At 39.5% G+C, this 16,897-nt stretch overlaps 2 protein-coding genes across 2 annotated transcripts; one reads left to right on the top strand and one right to left on the bottom strand.

Moving 5' to 3' along the window:
* Positions 1-1,433: 1,433 nt before the first annotated feature.
* On the top strand, positions 1,434-7,954 carry LOC129060986 (transcription factor E2F5-like). The gene is made up of 4 exons (XM_054561570.2): positions 1,434-1,487; positions 3,114-3,381; positions 6,107-6,154; positions 7,727-7,954. Exons 1-4 carry the CDS (start codon positions 1,485-1,487, stop codon positions 7,834-7,836), a joined length of 429 nt encoding a protein of 142 aa, XP_054417545.1. The 5' UTR covers positions 1,434-1,484; the 3' UTR covers positions 7,837-7,954.
* A 515-nt stretch (positions 7,955-8,469) lies between these two features.
* Positions 8,470-14,405, bottom strand: LOC129060987 (ribosomal biogenesis factor-like). The gene is made up of 4 exons (XM_054561571.2): positions 14,282-14,405; positions 11,368-11,484; positions 8,891-9,007; positions 8,470-8,599 (listed from the first exon to the last, which is right to left on the bottom strand). Exons 2-4 carry the CDS (start codon positions 11,479-11,481, stop codon positions 8,528-8,530), a joined length of 303 nt encoding a protein of 100 aa, XP_054417546.2. The 5' UTR covers positions 11,482-11,484; positions 14,282-14,405; the 3' UTR covers positions 8,470-8,527.
* Positions 14,406-16,897: the final 2,492 nt, after the last annotated feature.

Raw genomic sequence — 16,897 nt, 5'->3', positions numbered from 1 at the left:
CTCCTTTAATTGTCTTTACCTTTCTAGAGTAGACTTCTTTTTTTATCTGTCCATGGGTGGCAGTCCCTCGTGCATATGGTCATTTAGTTATTTTGACCTTCAGATGTATTACCTTAATTTAAATGCCTACGGCTTGATATAAATGTTGTTCCTTAACTCCTATGACAGTACGTTTTCCTATGTAACTCATGAAGACATCTGTAATTTCTTTAATGGTAAGTACCATTAGACTTTTCCTTGCATTCTTCCTCTCATCAACCGATTCAGTGGAGAGTGATTTAGAATTCCCTGTGCCCTTATCCTGTCATTTTCAGAAGTTGTGGACACAGTGTCTCACTCCACCATGCCATGTATTCATAGACTGCTTTTGTTTCTGTTTTCATGAGAATAGCTGCTTTTCACAGCATTCAGTTCATTAGCTCCACTGGTAGGCATCAACTGTGTGTGGAAGGGGAAGGGGACAGGGACAGAGGGCAAGCTAAATCAGGGCGGGATTAAGCAACTTTCATTGTCACACAGTCACAGAGTTAGTGACCAAACTTGAACTAGAACATGGTTCTCATCAGCACTGTTTATGAAACTATATGCAGCAAGTATATGCTGGTCTCAAATGAAACTCAAAGAAACCATGAGGAAAGAATTAGGTGAATCCATCTTACAACCAGGAAACCTATTCCTATGCAATTTGCTGCCCCTGTGTTTTCTCCTTAAGATAACAATATCGTGTTAATAATTATAGTTATTAATATAACTAAAATGGGGGGACGTGTGTTCCCAAAATTACAACACAAGTAAAATGAAATTGTGCATATTTAAATTTATGTGTATTATCCACTTATTTAAAAAGATTCTGCCAAGTACCTCATCAAGTGGAATCTGACTTTCTATGTAAGACTATGTTGGAAATACGTATGGACCTATTGTTCTATTTTACCACTGTATTTCCTGAGTTTTTTAAGGAAGTTTGCTGAGACTTCTGTTAATCTGCAACTCAACAGAGATTTGTTGTAGAATTTGGCTTCAAAAATAATAAAATCACTTAAGCTCAACATTTCACTGTCTCATACCTAATCTCCACTATCCTTAGTCCAATGAACAGTGTTATTTGAGGCTAAATGGTTTTAAGAATCTCAGACTTTACAGGAGTCTTAGTGAAAGCAAAATCAACTTGAGCTGAATTTGTTAATGAGAATCATACAGCTAACCCATGTATAATACTGATATATGTATTACCTTATTTAATCCTCAAAATAAATCTATGCAGTAGGTTGTGTGTCCCCCATTTTATAGAATTGAAAACCAGAGCTCAAGGTCACCTAGTTTGGGACTGAACCAAACATTCTGATTCCAGAGCCCACATTCTTGCCACTATATTCCATGATCAACAGTATTTTATGTAACTTTATATTTATTTTTGACCAGGTGATACACCTTTGGCCATTCAGGCACCTTCTGGTACACAACTGGAGGTACCCATTCCAGAAATGGTATGTAGGATAACTTATATTTACATAAGTGGGAAAAATGAATCTACTGTCTCAAGAAGGATATTTTCTTTAGCTGAATGTGAGCTAATTGTGTAAACACTGTGAGTTAGTCAAGTTTTTATCTAAAAGTATTGATAGCTGAATTTGTATGTCTTTAATTCCTTGGTAAAATTATAGAACTAAATGAATCATAAATGATTTTAAAGATTATTGGCTATATCCTTAGTCATTTATTGATATCATTTAGCTCAAATAAAGTCAATTTTTAAAAAGTAATCAGAATGTTTTATCAAGTGATTTTTGTTTCACACAAAAATTAAAACTATTGTATAAAATTATCTTCAGGCTATGTGAACAAGGTGTGTATGAAACAAATGAATATTGTGTTTAGACTTGGGTCCTATCCCTAAGATATCTATCCCCAAGTAACCAAATGATTTAAAATGATTTAACATTTTGATTAAATTATTTTAAATTTGAATATTTTAAGATAGAAGATGTCAAGAAACGACTAATGATATGGCCAATAATCTATAAAAATCAGTTAAAATGACTACATTGGGCCGGGTGCAGTGGCTCACGCCTGTAATCTCAGCACTTTGGGAGGCCAAGGCAGGTGGATCACTTGAGGTCAGGAGTTTAAGACCAGCCTGACCAACATGGTGAAACCCCATCTCTATTAAAAATACAAAATTAGCCGGGCATGGTGGTGCACACCTGTAAACCCAGCTACTTGAGAGGCTGAGGCAGGAGAATTGTTTCAAGCCGGGAGGCAGCAGTTGCAGTGAGCCAAAATCGCGCCATTGCACTCCAGCCTGGGCAACAAGAGTGAACCTCTGTCTCAAAACAACAACAACAACAACACATCTACAACTGATATAAAAATTGCCACTGAGGAAAAAGTTCAATGTACATATCAACAATCAATTCCTTTAAATTAGGTCTTTTACAAAACATTGTCTGGCTTATTAAATCAAAGACATTTATTGACTATAAATGAGTTCCATGATTTTCATTTTCAGATTCAGATTTTTAAAAACAAACTAATTTGAAAGCAATAACCAAAAAAGGGAGTAGAAAAAGATTACTATATTATCTACCTCCTTCCCCCACCCCCTTATTCAAAAAGTTTAAATTTAGGCATTTGTATTACTGGAGTCTGAAGCCTCAGGATACAGATTACTTTTTTCAGCTGGAAGAATGTTATATTTATTTCTCAGTAGGAGAAATTAGTTGTCTTTGTGCTTGCAGATGGGAAAAAAAAGAATTTGATTTGTGAAGCATGTTGAACTGACCAGATATGTGGTGGCCAACCCCAGGGGATAAAGCTCCTGTATATGGGGAATACCTGGAGCATTGCTGGGCCCTGACCTATTATATAGTCACACATGGTAACATCAGACAGTTGCCAGAATCTACACCAGAGAGTTTTTGATGACTAGTGGTTTAGAGCCCTCAAAATTACATTCTACTCTATGTCTCTACTTTTGTGTTTTGACTTAATGACTTTATTGTGTTATGTGAATTTAGTAAGTCCCTAGTAGCTTTGCCTGTCTTATTTTACTGTCTTAAGTTAGCTAGAAATATTAATAATTGTATATTTGTTTATACCCAATAACTTCAAAGGGTCAGAATGGACAAAAGAAATACCAGATCAATCTAAAGAGTCATTCAGTACCTATCCATGTGCTGCTTATAAATAAAGAGTCGAGTTCATCTAAGCCCGTGGTTTTTCCTGTTCCCCCACCTGATGACCTCACACAGCCTTTCTCCCAGTCCTTGACTCCAGTGACTCCACAAAAATCCAGCATGGCAACTCAAAATCTGCCTGAGCAACATGTCTCTGAAAGAAGCCAGGCTCTGCAGCAGACATCAGCTACAGATATATCTTCAGGTGGGTTCAGAGCCTTTCTTTTGTAAATTAGAGAGGGAGAAATATAAAAACAGGTTGGCTATCTCTTATCCAAAGTGCTTGTGACCAGAAATGTCCCAAGCACTTTTGACCTTTTGGAATATTTGCATATACATAATATCTTGGGGATAGGACCCAAGTCTAAACACAATATTCATTTGTTTCATACACAGCTTATTCACATAGTCTGAAGATAATTTTATACCATAGTTTTAATTTTTGCATGAAACAAAGTATTGACTGTGGCTTGACTGCAACCTATCACAAGGTCAGGTGTGGAATTTTCCATTTGTGGCATATATAGATGTCAGCTTTTACCTGATGTTTACTTGGTAAGGTTCTTTTATCTCTCTTAGTAAGTCTAGGATAAATTAGTGAAATATGTTCCAACCATTTTAAGTATAGACCATAGTGACTTATGCCTCTTGTTTCTCCATATTCTTTGTTATACTTTTTATTTGGGAAGCTTAGTTTTATAGAAGTGATAAATGGTCTCAACTCCAATTATGTAGGAAATCTTACTTTCCTCAGTTGTTTCATTTATGAAATTTTAAAAAGCTAAAACATTTCACACTGGGTATCAGGAGTAGAGAGCACAACTCTTAATTTGGCAGTATCTTACTGATTCCAAATAAAGGGACCATGGTAGGCAATCTCTCACTGACTACAGAATGAATGAATGGTGCCAATATAGATATCATGTTGCAGATAATTTAAAACTATATTATATATAATCCAAATTGTTTATTTTACCTCTAAGATGTGTCTCATTGCTAAAATGGGAGTTCACAGGTTAAAAGTGACGCTAACAAGGTCTAACTGGACATGGAATGTTTTTTAGCTTCTTTTTGCCCACATCTATTCTTTTCCTTCCCCTATAAATATGTCTATACTATAGGCCATTAGCATGCACAATAGAAAATGTAGTCCTGGCTGGGCGCAGTGGCTCACACCTGTAATCCCAGCACTTAGGGAAGCCAACGCAGGCAGATTACCTGAGGTCAGGGGTTCAAGACCAGCCTGGCCAACGTATAGTGAAGCCCTGTCTCTACTAAAAAATATAAAAATTAGCTGGGCGTGGCGGCGCACACCTGTAGTCCCAGCTACTTGGAAAGTTGAGGCAGGAGAATTGCTTGAACCCAGGAGTTGGAGGTTGCAGTAAGCCAAGATCGCGCCACTGTACTCCAGTCTGGGCGACAGAGTAAGACTACGTCTTAAAAAAAAAAAAGAAAGAAAGAAAATGTAGTCCCTAAAAAGCTTACAATCTAATTAGAATATAAAGCAGGCAAGCTTTACGTGGGTTTTACATGGGTAAGCTTAGACACAATTAACACATTGGCTTCAACAAAGTGTTTTTAAAAAGTGAGTATTCTGTTTTTATGGTTTCATATTTGGAAATCCTAACTAAGGAAAGTAATTTTGGGCCACATTAGAGTGGGCCTTGAATTTCAGAGTAGTTAGGACATTTATCCAATAAACCAGTGAAGATCTGTGACCAAGGAAATAGCATAATTAGCTATAATGGTGCACACAGGAGTAATATGATTAGGAAAGATGCTTTTGGCCCTGGGAAGCAGAATTCAGAGGCAATGGAAACTAGACGTTTGCAGTTATGCAATTGAGAGAACATTAGGGCTAAAACAAGGGCCAAGTGTGGTGGGGCTCATGCCTGTAATCCCAACACTTTGGGAGGCCGAGGCAGGTACACTGCTTGAGCCCAGGAATTTGAGACCAACCTGGGCAACACAGTGAGACCCTATCTCTAAAAAAAAAAAAATAATAAAAATTAGCTAGGCATTGTGACGTGTGCCTGTGGTCCCAGCTACTGGGGAGGGAGGCCATAGTGGGAGGATTGCAAGCCTGGGAGGTCAAGGCCGCAGTGAGCCATGACAGCACGTAATGTACACCAGCCTGAGTGACAGACAGAGATCCTGTCTCAAAATAAATAAATAAATAAAAAGGCTAAAACAGTGATTACAGTGAGATTGGGAAGAGAAATAATGAACAGATCTGAGAAACACTGTAGGCAAAATAACATTTGATGTGTGAGATCTGGAGATAAAGTTAACAGGAGGAATGGAAAGTGATGTTGAAGTTTTAAGGTTCAATAACTGGGAGAATTATGAAACTACTGACCAAAACTGAGCCAGTTTTGGTAGAATGATGTTGAGGTGATTTTTTTTGTTGTTGTTTTTTGTTTTTTTTTGACAGGGTCTCACTTTGTCAGCCAGGCTGGAATGCAGTGGCGTGATCTCAGCTCACTGCAGCCTCAACCTCCTGGGCTCAAGTGATCCTTCCCACCTCAGTCTCCCAAGTATTTGGGACCATAGGTACGTGCCACCAATGTCTGGCTAATTTTTTTTGTATTTTTTGTAAAGACGGGTTTCACTATGTTGCCCAGGCTGGTCTGAACTCCTGAGCTCAAGCAATCCGTCCGCCTCACTCAGCCTCCCAAAGTGCTAGAATTATAAGAATGAGCCACCATGCCTGGCAGATAATGAGCCTTTTGGTCTTCGTCTTGAGTTTGGAAGTTTAAAAGTAATGCCAGGCATAGAGTAGGTGCTCATGAAAACAACCTGTCCACAAAGTACTAGTACTTTATATAAATGTGCGCATCAGTCAAGCTGCTGCTGTGACTACTTGTGTTTAAATATAAGTATCTTTTACTGTTAACAGAAATGTAACAAAACTTTATTACTGTTTCCAGCAGGATCTATTAGTGGAGATATCATTGATGAGTTAATGTCTTCTGATGGTAAATAGGTTAAAATTTTACTAACTCATATATCAGTAATGCTTTTGTGGAATTTATAAGTGAAACATAATTTAAAAGAAATGAACATATATTTGCCACCTGCTTTACTATGAAGATTCATGAAAATTCTCCCTTAACACTTACAGTAAGTAATAGGCATCCTTCAGAATTTATTTCTCTTTGCTTGCATTTTGAGGGAAAGGAATCCATATGGGGATACTTCTCACCTTCATTGAAAATAAACTGTTAGCCCTTTCCACTCCTGAAGGATCTGGTCCAAGAAGAGTAAAATAACTTGTCTAAATCAGCAAGTGATCTGAACACCTGCTTTTGTAAATACCCCTACCCGGGCCAATTTCAAGCTGCCAATGTGAAGTCACTGAATTAGTATTAATATTAACCACGTTGTCATCTAACCTGAAAAATTATTAAATATCAGTTAGCTACAATATGCTAATTACTTTAATAATTTCTCTCCTTCTGTAAGTTCTTGGATCAGAGTCCTAGTTCCTAACAAATATAGTAGAAACCTACAAAGTGGTAGCAGTTAAGTTAGCAAATGTTATAGTAACCAGAGATGTACTAAACATATATGTAGAAGCAGAGAACATCAGCAAACTTTGTAAGACCAAATCATTCTTCTGTTTGCAAAGTGGCAAACAGAACACTTTCATTAGTGTTCTGTTGTGTTTCTTTTTTTTTTTTTTAGGCAGAGTCTCCCTCTGTCATCCAGGCTGGAGTGTCATCTAGGCTGAGTGCAGTGGCATGATCTCAGCTCACTGAAACCTCCACCTCGCAGGTTCAAGTGATTCTCCTGGCTCAGTCTCCTGAGTAGCTGGTATGACAGGCGCCTGCCACCACACCTGGCTACTTTTTGTATTTTTAGTAGAGACGGGGTTTCACCATGTTGGCCAGGCTAGTCTCGAACTCCTGGCCTCAAGTGATCCACCTGCCTCAGCCTCCCAAAGTGTTGGGATTACAGGCCTGAGCCACTGCACCTGGCCTCATTAGTGCCTTTTAGTTATATTACCTTAGTGATAAGTTCAACCAATAAAAAATTTAACTTCTAGGCCGGGCGCGGTGGCTCACGCCTGTAATCCCAGCATTTTGGGAGGCCAAGGTGGGCACATCACGAGGTCAGGAGATAGAGACCATCCTGGCTAACATGGTGAAACCCCATCTCTATTAAAAAATACAAAAAATTAGCCAGGCATGGTGGCGGGCGCCTGTAGTCCCAGCTACTCGGGAGGCTGAGGCAGGAGAATGGCATGAACCCGGGAGGTGGAGCTTGCAGTGAGCCGAGATCAAGCCACTGCACTCCAGCCTGGATGACACAGGGAGACTCCATCTTAAAAAAAAAAAAAAAAAAAGAAAGAAAAAAGAAAAATTTAACTTCCATTTCTCAATCTAGTATCAATAATCAATGTATAAATTGTTACTAAATGAGAATCTTTCAAAATACACATTACACAAGTCTTTAATTTGGAATGATGTATTTGAGAGTATTTTGTTAAAGATCATTAACTGTGTGTAGAAACCATCTTTAACACTGAATTTGTTTTTTGTTTGCAGTGTTTCCTCTCTTAAGGCTTTCTCCTACCCCGGCAGATGACTACAACTTTAATTTAGATGATAATGAAGGAGTTTGTGATCTGTTTGATGTCCAGATACTAAATTATTAGATTCCATGGAAACTTGGGACTGTTATCTACCTCTAACTGTGTAACATTTTAGACTTCTTAATAACCTAAGTATTTAAAATAATGAATGTAACACTTCTTTTAGTTCACTGATTCTGAAGTGTTCTTCCCTAATACTTTCTTTACTTCACAAAACTTCAACCATAAAAACAAAGGGCTCTGATTGCTTTAGGGGATAAGTGATTTAATATCCACAAACCTCCCCACTCCCAAAAGTAACTAGATTCTGGATTTCAACTTCTAATTGTGAATCCTTCTGTTTTTTCTTCTTACAAGAGGAAAGTTAAAGGACACTACAAGTCATCAAAAACAAGTTGGCCAAGGACTCATTACTTGTTTGTCTTATATTTTTACTGCCACTAAACTGCCTGTATTTCTGTATGTCCTTCTATCCAAACAGACATTCACTGCCACTTGTAAAGTAAAGGATGTAAACGAGGATATATAACTGTTTCAGTGAACAGATTTTGTGAAGTGCCTTCTGTTTTAGCACTTTATCACATTTTGTTGACTTCTGACATTCCACTTTCCTAGGTTATAGGAAAGACCTGTTTATGTAGTTTGTTTTGAAAATGTGCCAATGCCTGTACATTAACAAGATTTTTAAAAATAAAATTGTATAAAACATTTAATTTATTGGTCTTTGTGAAGAATTAGATGCATCACCACTATATTACAACAGAGCCATTAATCTTGTAGCTTCATCAACATTAACGGGTTTGCTTTCATGACACTGCTGAGGAATCTGAAAGGAGAAAGTATTGTATTTAAAAACGTAGACAACAATAGCAGACAAATGACTTATATAAGCTGTTATTCAATTTAATTTTTCTAGTCATATCTTTGGAAGTAGAACAATAAATCTGTATATTCAGACAATGTTTTAGAGTCTGAATATGCTATTTATACTATAGAGCCTAGTACTAGAGAGCCAGTACCAAGAAATACACTCAACTTACAGGCTTTGAAAACTTGGAGTTTAATTTATTAGCCTCAATTTGTTAGCCATAAAAAAAAGCAAATGATTTCTGCTTACCAGTTCTTTCTGCAGAGGTTCAAGTGAAGTGCTTTTTGAGAAATGTGCAAGTTCCTTTTGTACATTTACAAAAGCTTTATTTACTCTCTTAACTTTTTCCTCATTCATAATGTTTATCTTTTAAAAAAGAAAAAAAAGCATTAATCTATGATCTCATAACCATTAAAGATAAGATATATTCAACCTTAACCCATTAAATCTAAAATCTAAAAACTCTCACCAACAAATTAGGAATAATTCACTCAAAAATTCTTATAGTCTTACTGGGAAATTATAGACAAAAAGTTTTGATTTTTAAAAAATGGGATCTATGTGGATATGCCTCACACTTATGTTACAGAAGGCCAAGATATGTGACTGTGATATTGTGATTCATAATAAGATATATACATATATTTGGTCTTTGTCCTCATTTCCCGTCATACAGCTTTTTAAATCACTGTATTAAGAGGCATAACAGTGTCTTTTTAATGCTAATGAGACGGCTGGCAGCTGGGAGTCTCTAGATAGCCTCAGGAGGAGGGCTAGTCAGATAAAAACCAGGGTTAGAGGATTAGGACTTTCTGCTCCAGAGAGAGGAGTCGGGATAAAGGTTAAGCCCATCACTAATGGCCAATGATTTAATGAATTATGCCTACATAATGAAGCCTCCGTAAATCTACAGAAGAACTGGGTTCAAAGAGCTTCTGGATAGCTGAACACATGAGGGCTCCTAGAAAGTGGCATGCCCAGAGAGAGCAGGGAAGCTCCATGCCCCTTCCCATGTACCTTGCTCTCTGCACCTCTTCCATCTGGCTACGCATCTGTCTCCTTTGTAATATCCTTTATAATAAACTGGTAAAAGTATTTTCCTGGGTTCTGCAAGCTGCTCTAGAAAATTAATCAAACCCAAGGAGGGGGTCATGGGAACCTTTATTTATAGCTGGTTGGTGAGAAGCACAGGTAAAACATCTGGGACTTGTGATTGTCACTGGAAGTTGGGGAGAGGCTTAGGACTCAAGGAATCTGACGCTATCTCCAGGTCAGCAGTGTCAGATTTCAATTAAAGGACACCCAGCTGCTGCCTGCTGAAGATTCATCTGCTGAATTGTTAGGTGTGGGGGAAACCACCCCACAAATCTAGTATTAGAAGTGTTGAGTGACCATATGAGAGTGACAATAAGAGAAACTGAGTTGCTTTTTTCCTGTATCCTTATAGTGACCAAAATCTTTCTAGGCTACAGTGCTGTCATACCGCATCTATACAAGAAACCTGGATCAAATACTTTTAGTCCCTTCTAACATAACAGTACATCTCTGAATCCTTCCTGGACCTTCTTGTCTTAATGGAAGACCCCTGATGACAGCTTCCCTTGCAGTCCTCCTCTTTTGAGTGTAACAGAGGTAGGGGTGGTGCTCTTGTTCTTCACTGCTGCTGCCGCCAAACAATTTCTCCTTCAAAACCCTTACCTCCTTTGCACTTTATGCTGCCTACCCATAGATCTCTCTCTTAGATCCTACCTGGTGGCATACATAAAAGTTCTAGTACCTCCTGTCCAAATAAAATAATCTTCCTCAAATACACCAAGCTTTTCCCTAGCTCAGGGCCTCTGCACTGGCTATTTTTCTTTGCCTCGAACCTACCACTCCCAACACTTCCTGGCTCTTTGCATTGCTAGCTCTTTATCATTCTAGTCTTGGTTTCAATGTTTCAACTATGAAGACTGTCCTATATAAACTGTCATCCCCAAAACCCCCACCATCTGCTTAATTTCATTCCTAGCATTTATAAAATCATAAAACTATTTAACCAAAAAGCTTAACTCAGCTAGCTCATGAAAGTTGAAAGATGAAATGTTAGAATTCTAAGGATTATTATAATTAAACTGAGTCCTGGAGAGCTGACTCCATCTACTACTGAAACTTGAAAATATTTTCTTAAAAATTTTTCTTAAAAGAATCTAGTTAATCTTGAAGAAATGTCTCAGGTATTTTGAAATATAAACAAAGAAAAGAAAGAAACCCCTTTCAAACTGTGCATTTCAATAAATATTTTTTATCTTCATTTTACAAGTTTTTGTTTGAATTGCAGATGTCTTCAAAGAGACAAGAATTACTGAGGAGAAAAAGAATGGGTGCTCACTGACATCCCATGTCTTGCCTCTATTAATACATTCTTGTATTTGAGTTCAGAGATAAGAACTGTTTCCCATACTATGGTTTTTAAATGAGTTCTATGCTTCAGTAAATTATTAAATTGAAGCTTCACACATTTGTAGTTAAAATGTTTATTTCTTTTCAACATTTGTTTTCAAGAAAGGGAGGTTGTTTTTCTTCCTTTTTTTATATATTTTTTTAGACAAATGCTTGAAACCATCCTTACCTTTCTAGGAAAAATGAAGAACCTTTTTAAAAAGTCATAGCCCACAGTTGTTCAGTAGCTTAAAATGACACTTTGCTTGTAAACAATAAAGTCAGAGTACTTAACTAATACTCACCTTCTTAAGATTAGTGGTAACTGGTTTTGATTTGTTTTTAGCCTTAAAGTTTTTTTGGCTGGCTATGTGAAATACATTCCTGGACTTCAGCCGTCTTAATTTGTTCTTGGCCATTGTCTAGAAAAGAAAATAAATTCAATTAAATTGCCCACATTTATGAACTGTAAGTCAATTTTAACTTTTTAAAGGTACCAATTAAATCTAAAAAATTCCATCTTACTCTTGATTATTTTTAAAGTTGGTGCATATATTATTTCCATGTCTTTCACTCCTAGTAGATTTTCTGCTCTTTGAGTACAGAGTAGCTAATTCTTCCCTGTATCCCCAGTAATGGGCCCATAGGAGGCATCCAATTAATATCTGCTGGTTGAATTCACTAATATCATCAACACAATAACTGTTATTCTCAGCAGTACCTCACCACCCATCCTTCTGTTAGTCTATATACTACTATGCTATTCTGGTTCCTATCATACTTTAGAGACTGATTCTGCCTCCTTCTTGACTTCTTTTTTATTCCTTTTTACTCTCCCCACTTTCTCTCCTGTGCATCCCATCAAAATCAGTCCTTAATCCTCCATTTCCTACCTCCCTCTCTCTCTTAATTTACTTTTATGACTTCCATATTACCTCTACGTCAATGGCCCTTGCCTTGAAATGTTGGATATTGTCTTTCCTCCGTAGCTAGAGATGAATTAAGCCAGTAAATTCTACCTTAAAACATCTCTCAGATCTGTCTTTAATAATGTATATGAGGAATAATTTTTAAAATATTAACATGTATTGAGCTTTTATTGTATGTACAAGCACTACACTAATGTGCTTTAACTCATTTACTCCTTACAACAACCCTTTGTAATAAGTACTATTATCCCCATTTTAAAGATTAAAATAAAAAAACTGACACAAAGAGAAGTTAATTTGCCCAATGTCACACTGTCATTAACCAGGAGATGCCAGGACTTACAGCTAGGCAGACTAGATCAGAGCTAACGTTATGTGGTATTGCACTTCATGTATAAATATAAAAGCTATACAAAAACATGGTGTAATATTGCTTAGTTCAGGACTGGGTTCTTGTTGAAGTCCCTAGGTCCATTTGTTCAAACCACTGTTTGTCAAACTATGCCCATGGACCAAATCAGGCCAAGCACCTGTCCTTGTAAGTAAAGTTTAATTGGAAGCCAAGTGCAGGCGCGGTGGCTCACACCTATAACCCTAGCACTTTGGGAGGCGAAGGCAGAGACCAGCCTCACCATGGCGAAACCCTGTCTCTACTACAAATACAAAAATTAGCTGGGCGTAGTGGCACATGCCTGTGATCCCAGCTACTTGGGAGACTGAGGAAGGAGAATCACTTGAATCCAGAAGGCGGAGGTTGCAGTGAGCCAAGATTGCACCAGTGCACTCCAGCCTGAGTGACAGAGCAAGACTCTGTCTCAAAAAAATTAATTAATTAAAAAATAAAGTTTAATTGGAATACAGTTATGTCCATTCAATCATGTGCTGATATGGCTGCTTTCCTGCTATAACTATGACCCACAAAGTCCAAAATATTTAGTGTCCGACCTTTAACAGAAAATCTGCCAACCCCTGGCTTAAGCCATCTGCACAGTGGCTATCTGGCACCAAGCTATGCGATCGACCTTCCCATTGTTAAAAACCAACAGTTTTCCCAATGTATAAGGGGCAACGTGCCTTGGCTTGGCATATTACTGGCACGCTGAATCTACCCTAAATCTGCCACATATATCTCCTGTTACGTCTCTATAAACTCTGCTCTAGCCAGCCTGGTCTAACTGTACTCCTGCACAGACACCTTGAACATTCTTCCTTTTTTTCCTTTGCTCGGTCGTAGCCTTGACTGAAATTTATATCTTCCTTCAATGTAGCCTTACTACATTTTAAGTAATTAAGGAACTACTTAACCGAAACAGCAATGCTTTTGAACCCCAACAGTATTCCTCCTACTTAAAAAAGAATGCAGTAGAAAATACATGGTTATTACAGAAGATGCAAAAAATAAAATATGCATAATAAAACCCCTCAAATGCAGTAATCTAAAATCATTCCAGGCCGGGAGCGGTGGCTGATACCTGTAATCCCAGCACTTTCGGAGGCCGAGGCGGATGGATCACTTGAGGTCAGGAGTTCGAGACCACCCTGGCCAACATGATGAAATCCCGTTTCCACGAAAAAAATAAAAATTACCCGGGCGTGGTGACACGCGCCTGTAATCCCAGCTACTCGGGAGGCTGAGACACGAGGAGGAGGAGGTTTCAGTGAGCCGAGACCGCGCCACTGCACACCAGCCTGGGCGACAGACTGAGACTCAGTCTCAATAAAAATAAAAATTAAAATAAAATTATTACAATAGTAACCAAAATCCAATCATTCATCTAGTATATATTAATCAATTGCTATATGCCAGGTGTGGTAGTCACAAACCTGGTATACACAAAAAATATATATGCAACATAAATAATGACAGTATATATACAGAACATACACAAACTTGATAGGTATATTGTACATGACACTACCTATAATATATACACATGGACCATGAACAGACAGTCTACAAGTGGAGGAGAGGTTTACTAGGGCTGTAGACCTGAGCAAGGTTCGTGGAGAAAATAATACACCAGTGGCGGTGTGCGAGTGGAAGGAAATTCTCTGAAAACCACGTAGAAACTGATCATGAAAGACACAGTCCGAAACTGGGACCGCATCAGGAGATGAAAGGCCAACAAGCACCGGGGTTTCCGGCCTGCTACCCAGTAGGGCTGCCCGAGGTAGAGCGCGATGGAACCGTGCCTACAGGCCACAGCGGTACGAGACCGGCCCAATCCAACCCCGACCCCTGCAAACTTCACGCCAGCCCTCCAGAAAACTTAATTTATTAAACTCTCACCAGCAATTTAATACTTGCGTGCAGCTTTTTAAGCTCTAGGTGACACCATCTGGCACGTACGCCGTCTAGGAAGTTCCGGGGAGAATGAACCAGTCAGGATTCCGCTCACGAGCCGTAGCTCCACCCACTGAATGGAGCCCCGTCCACAGGCGGAAGTCCCGCCCACAGAGCGAGTTGCCACCCACCTGGCATTGTCCCGCCCATAGAGCCAACTCTAAGGAGCAAGGTGCAGTGAGAAAGCAAAGCCCAACCCATAGAGCGAGGTTCGGAAGTTCAGTCTCATTAGCATCCCTTGTCTTCCGCGGTGTTGCAGACTTATCCTCAGCTCAAGCGAGTTTGGGGCTATAGAGCCAGCCAAGTCTCTCCTTCCTGGCGTGGGTACTTGTGCAGAAACTGCCCGAGGTGCTTCTGAGACTGCACAGTGAAGACCGCGGCACTGGAGGTCAGCGCTCCGCCGCGGACTCCCGGTTAACTCTGCTACTCTCCCAGGAGGAGGCGCTGTGCACCTCTGGGTGGTTTCCTGGGCTCGGCTGGTGGTAGAGGGAACCTTGAGGTTGGAAAAGATCTAGAGCTATAATCTCCGAAAGGAAGATTTGTAATGCACTGCGAGTTAGAAATGCTTTTCTCATTGCAGCTTCCTTGTTTCAAAAAGAGAATTTTTGACAGCACTGCAAAGGTACAAGAAACCAGGCACAGTATAAAACATACAAATAAAACAGGTACCAGGAACTTAAAACATTCAACCCATAACATCATCTAGGTTTTTCTGCTTTAAGAAAATTGACTCAATTCTTCCAAGAGAATAACCCTATTAAAGCTAAATTTTCACATGCGCCTCTGTGAAGCGGTGGGTCGCCCCTCCACACCTGTGGGTGTTTCTCGTTAGGTGGAATGAGAGACGTAAGGCTGACTGTAGACACACTCGGGATCTCTCGTCGACTTGTCCTCAATGACCACGCTTGAGCGTACCTTCACCCTAGAGAAAAGCCTCCATGTTGGGCACCAGATGAAGGGGGAAATGTGGTGAAAAGCAAGAGAGATCAGATTGTTAATATGTCTGTGTAGAAAGAAGTGGACATAAGAGACTCCATTTTGTTCTGTACTAAGAAAAATTCTTCTGCCTCGAGATGCTGTTAATCTGTGACCTTACCCCTGACCCCATGCTCTCTGAAACATGTGCTGTGTCAAACTCAGGGTTAAATGGATTAAGGGTTGTGCAAGATGTGCTTTGTTAAACAAATGCTTGAAGGCAGCATGCTCCTTAAGAGTCATCACCACTCCCTAATCTCAAGTACCCAGGGACACAAAAACTGTGAAGGCCACAGGGATCTCTGCCTAGGAAAGCCAGGTATTGTCCAAGGTTTCTCCCCATGTGATAGTCTGAAATATGGCCTCGTGGGAAGGGAAAGACCTGACCGTCCCCCAGCCCAACACCCGTAAAGGGTCTGTGCTGAGGAGGATTAGTATAAGAGGAAGGCATGCCTCTTGCAGTTGAGACAAGAGGAAGGCATCTGTCTCCTGCCTGTCCCTGGACAATGGAATGTCTTGGTATAAAACCCGATTGTATGTTCCATCTACTGAGAAAGGGAAAAACCACCTTAGGGCTAGAGGTGAGACATGCGGGCAGCAATACTGCTTAGCAAAACATTGAGATGTTTATGTGTATGCATATCTAAAGCACAGCACTTGATTCTTTACCTTGTCTATGATGCAAAGACCTTTGTTCATGTGTTTGTCTGCTGACCCTCTCCCCACTATTGTCTTGTGACCATGACACATCCCCCTCTCTGAGAAACAGCGACAAATAATCAATAAATACTAAGGGAACTCAGAAGCCAGAGGGATCCTCCATATGCTGAATGCTGGTCCCCTGGGTCCCCTTATTTCTTTCTCTATACTTTGTCTCTGTGTCTTTTTCTTTTCCAAGTCTCTCGTTCCACCTAACGAGAAACAACCACAGGTGTGGAGGGGCGACCCACCCCTTCACCTCTATTTATTTTGTTGAGGTCATAGGAAAAACTGGATTTCAAACAAACATAGATGTAAGAATTAAATAGAGGAGAGAAGCACGAAGGGTGGTTTTATAGTAAACAGGGACAGGTTTATTTTAAATAAACCTGAGACTGGTGGCTGGCCAAGTTAGGTCAGAGCCACACTCTCTTACAGACTAAGAGTTTTTAAGGATTCAGGGTGGGAGAGTTTAACAGAGGCTTGGACTGCTTCTGTGTCTCTTTGCTGTGCTTATCTGGGAGGGAGAGTTGTGTGTCTATTCCCATACATCTTTCTGCAGCTGCAGGCATACCAGCAGCTAAAAGTCTGCTTTTAGCTTCCCTATCTTAGTACACCTGAAGGGAAAGGAATGTGCTTATTAAGGCCCACTGTTTCACTGGGGCCCATTGTATGAGGGTGAGGTTTGGTAGTTACCCAAGAGACTTTCCCCCTACTTCACACTGTGCCTGAGCTGTCTTATCTGTGTTTTACTGACTGCTCTTTCTATCTGCTTGTAATTAGAAGAGAAGTGATTTCCTTGAGATTCATGAGGCTAGAAAGGGAGCTGGAAATTAAAAGTGGCAGTGTTTGTCCGAGATGACGGTGCTCCTGCTCTGTCAGTAAAAC

Source organism: Pongo abelii, chromosome 7 (genome assembly GCF_028885655.2).
Source record: "Pongo abelii isolate AG06213 chromosome 7, NHGRI_mPonAbe1-v2.0_pri, whole genome shotgun sequence".
Taxonomy (NCBI): domain Eukaryota; kingdom Metazoa; phylum Chordata; class Mammalia; order Primates; family Hominidae; genus Pongo; species Pongo abelii.
Note: the sequence above shows the minus strand (reverse complement) of the source record. Positions and strands in the feature narration are given on the sequence as shown.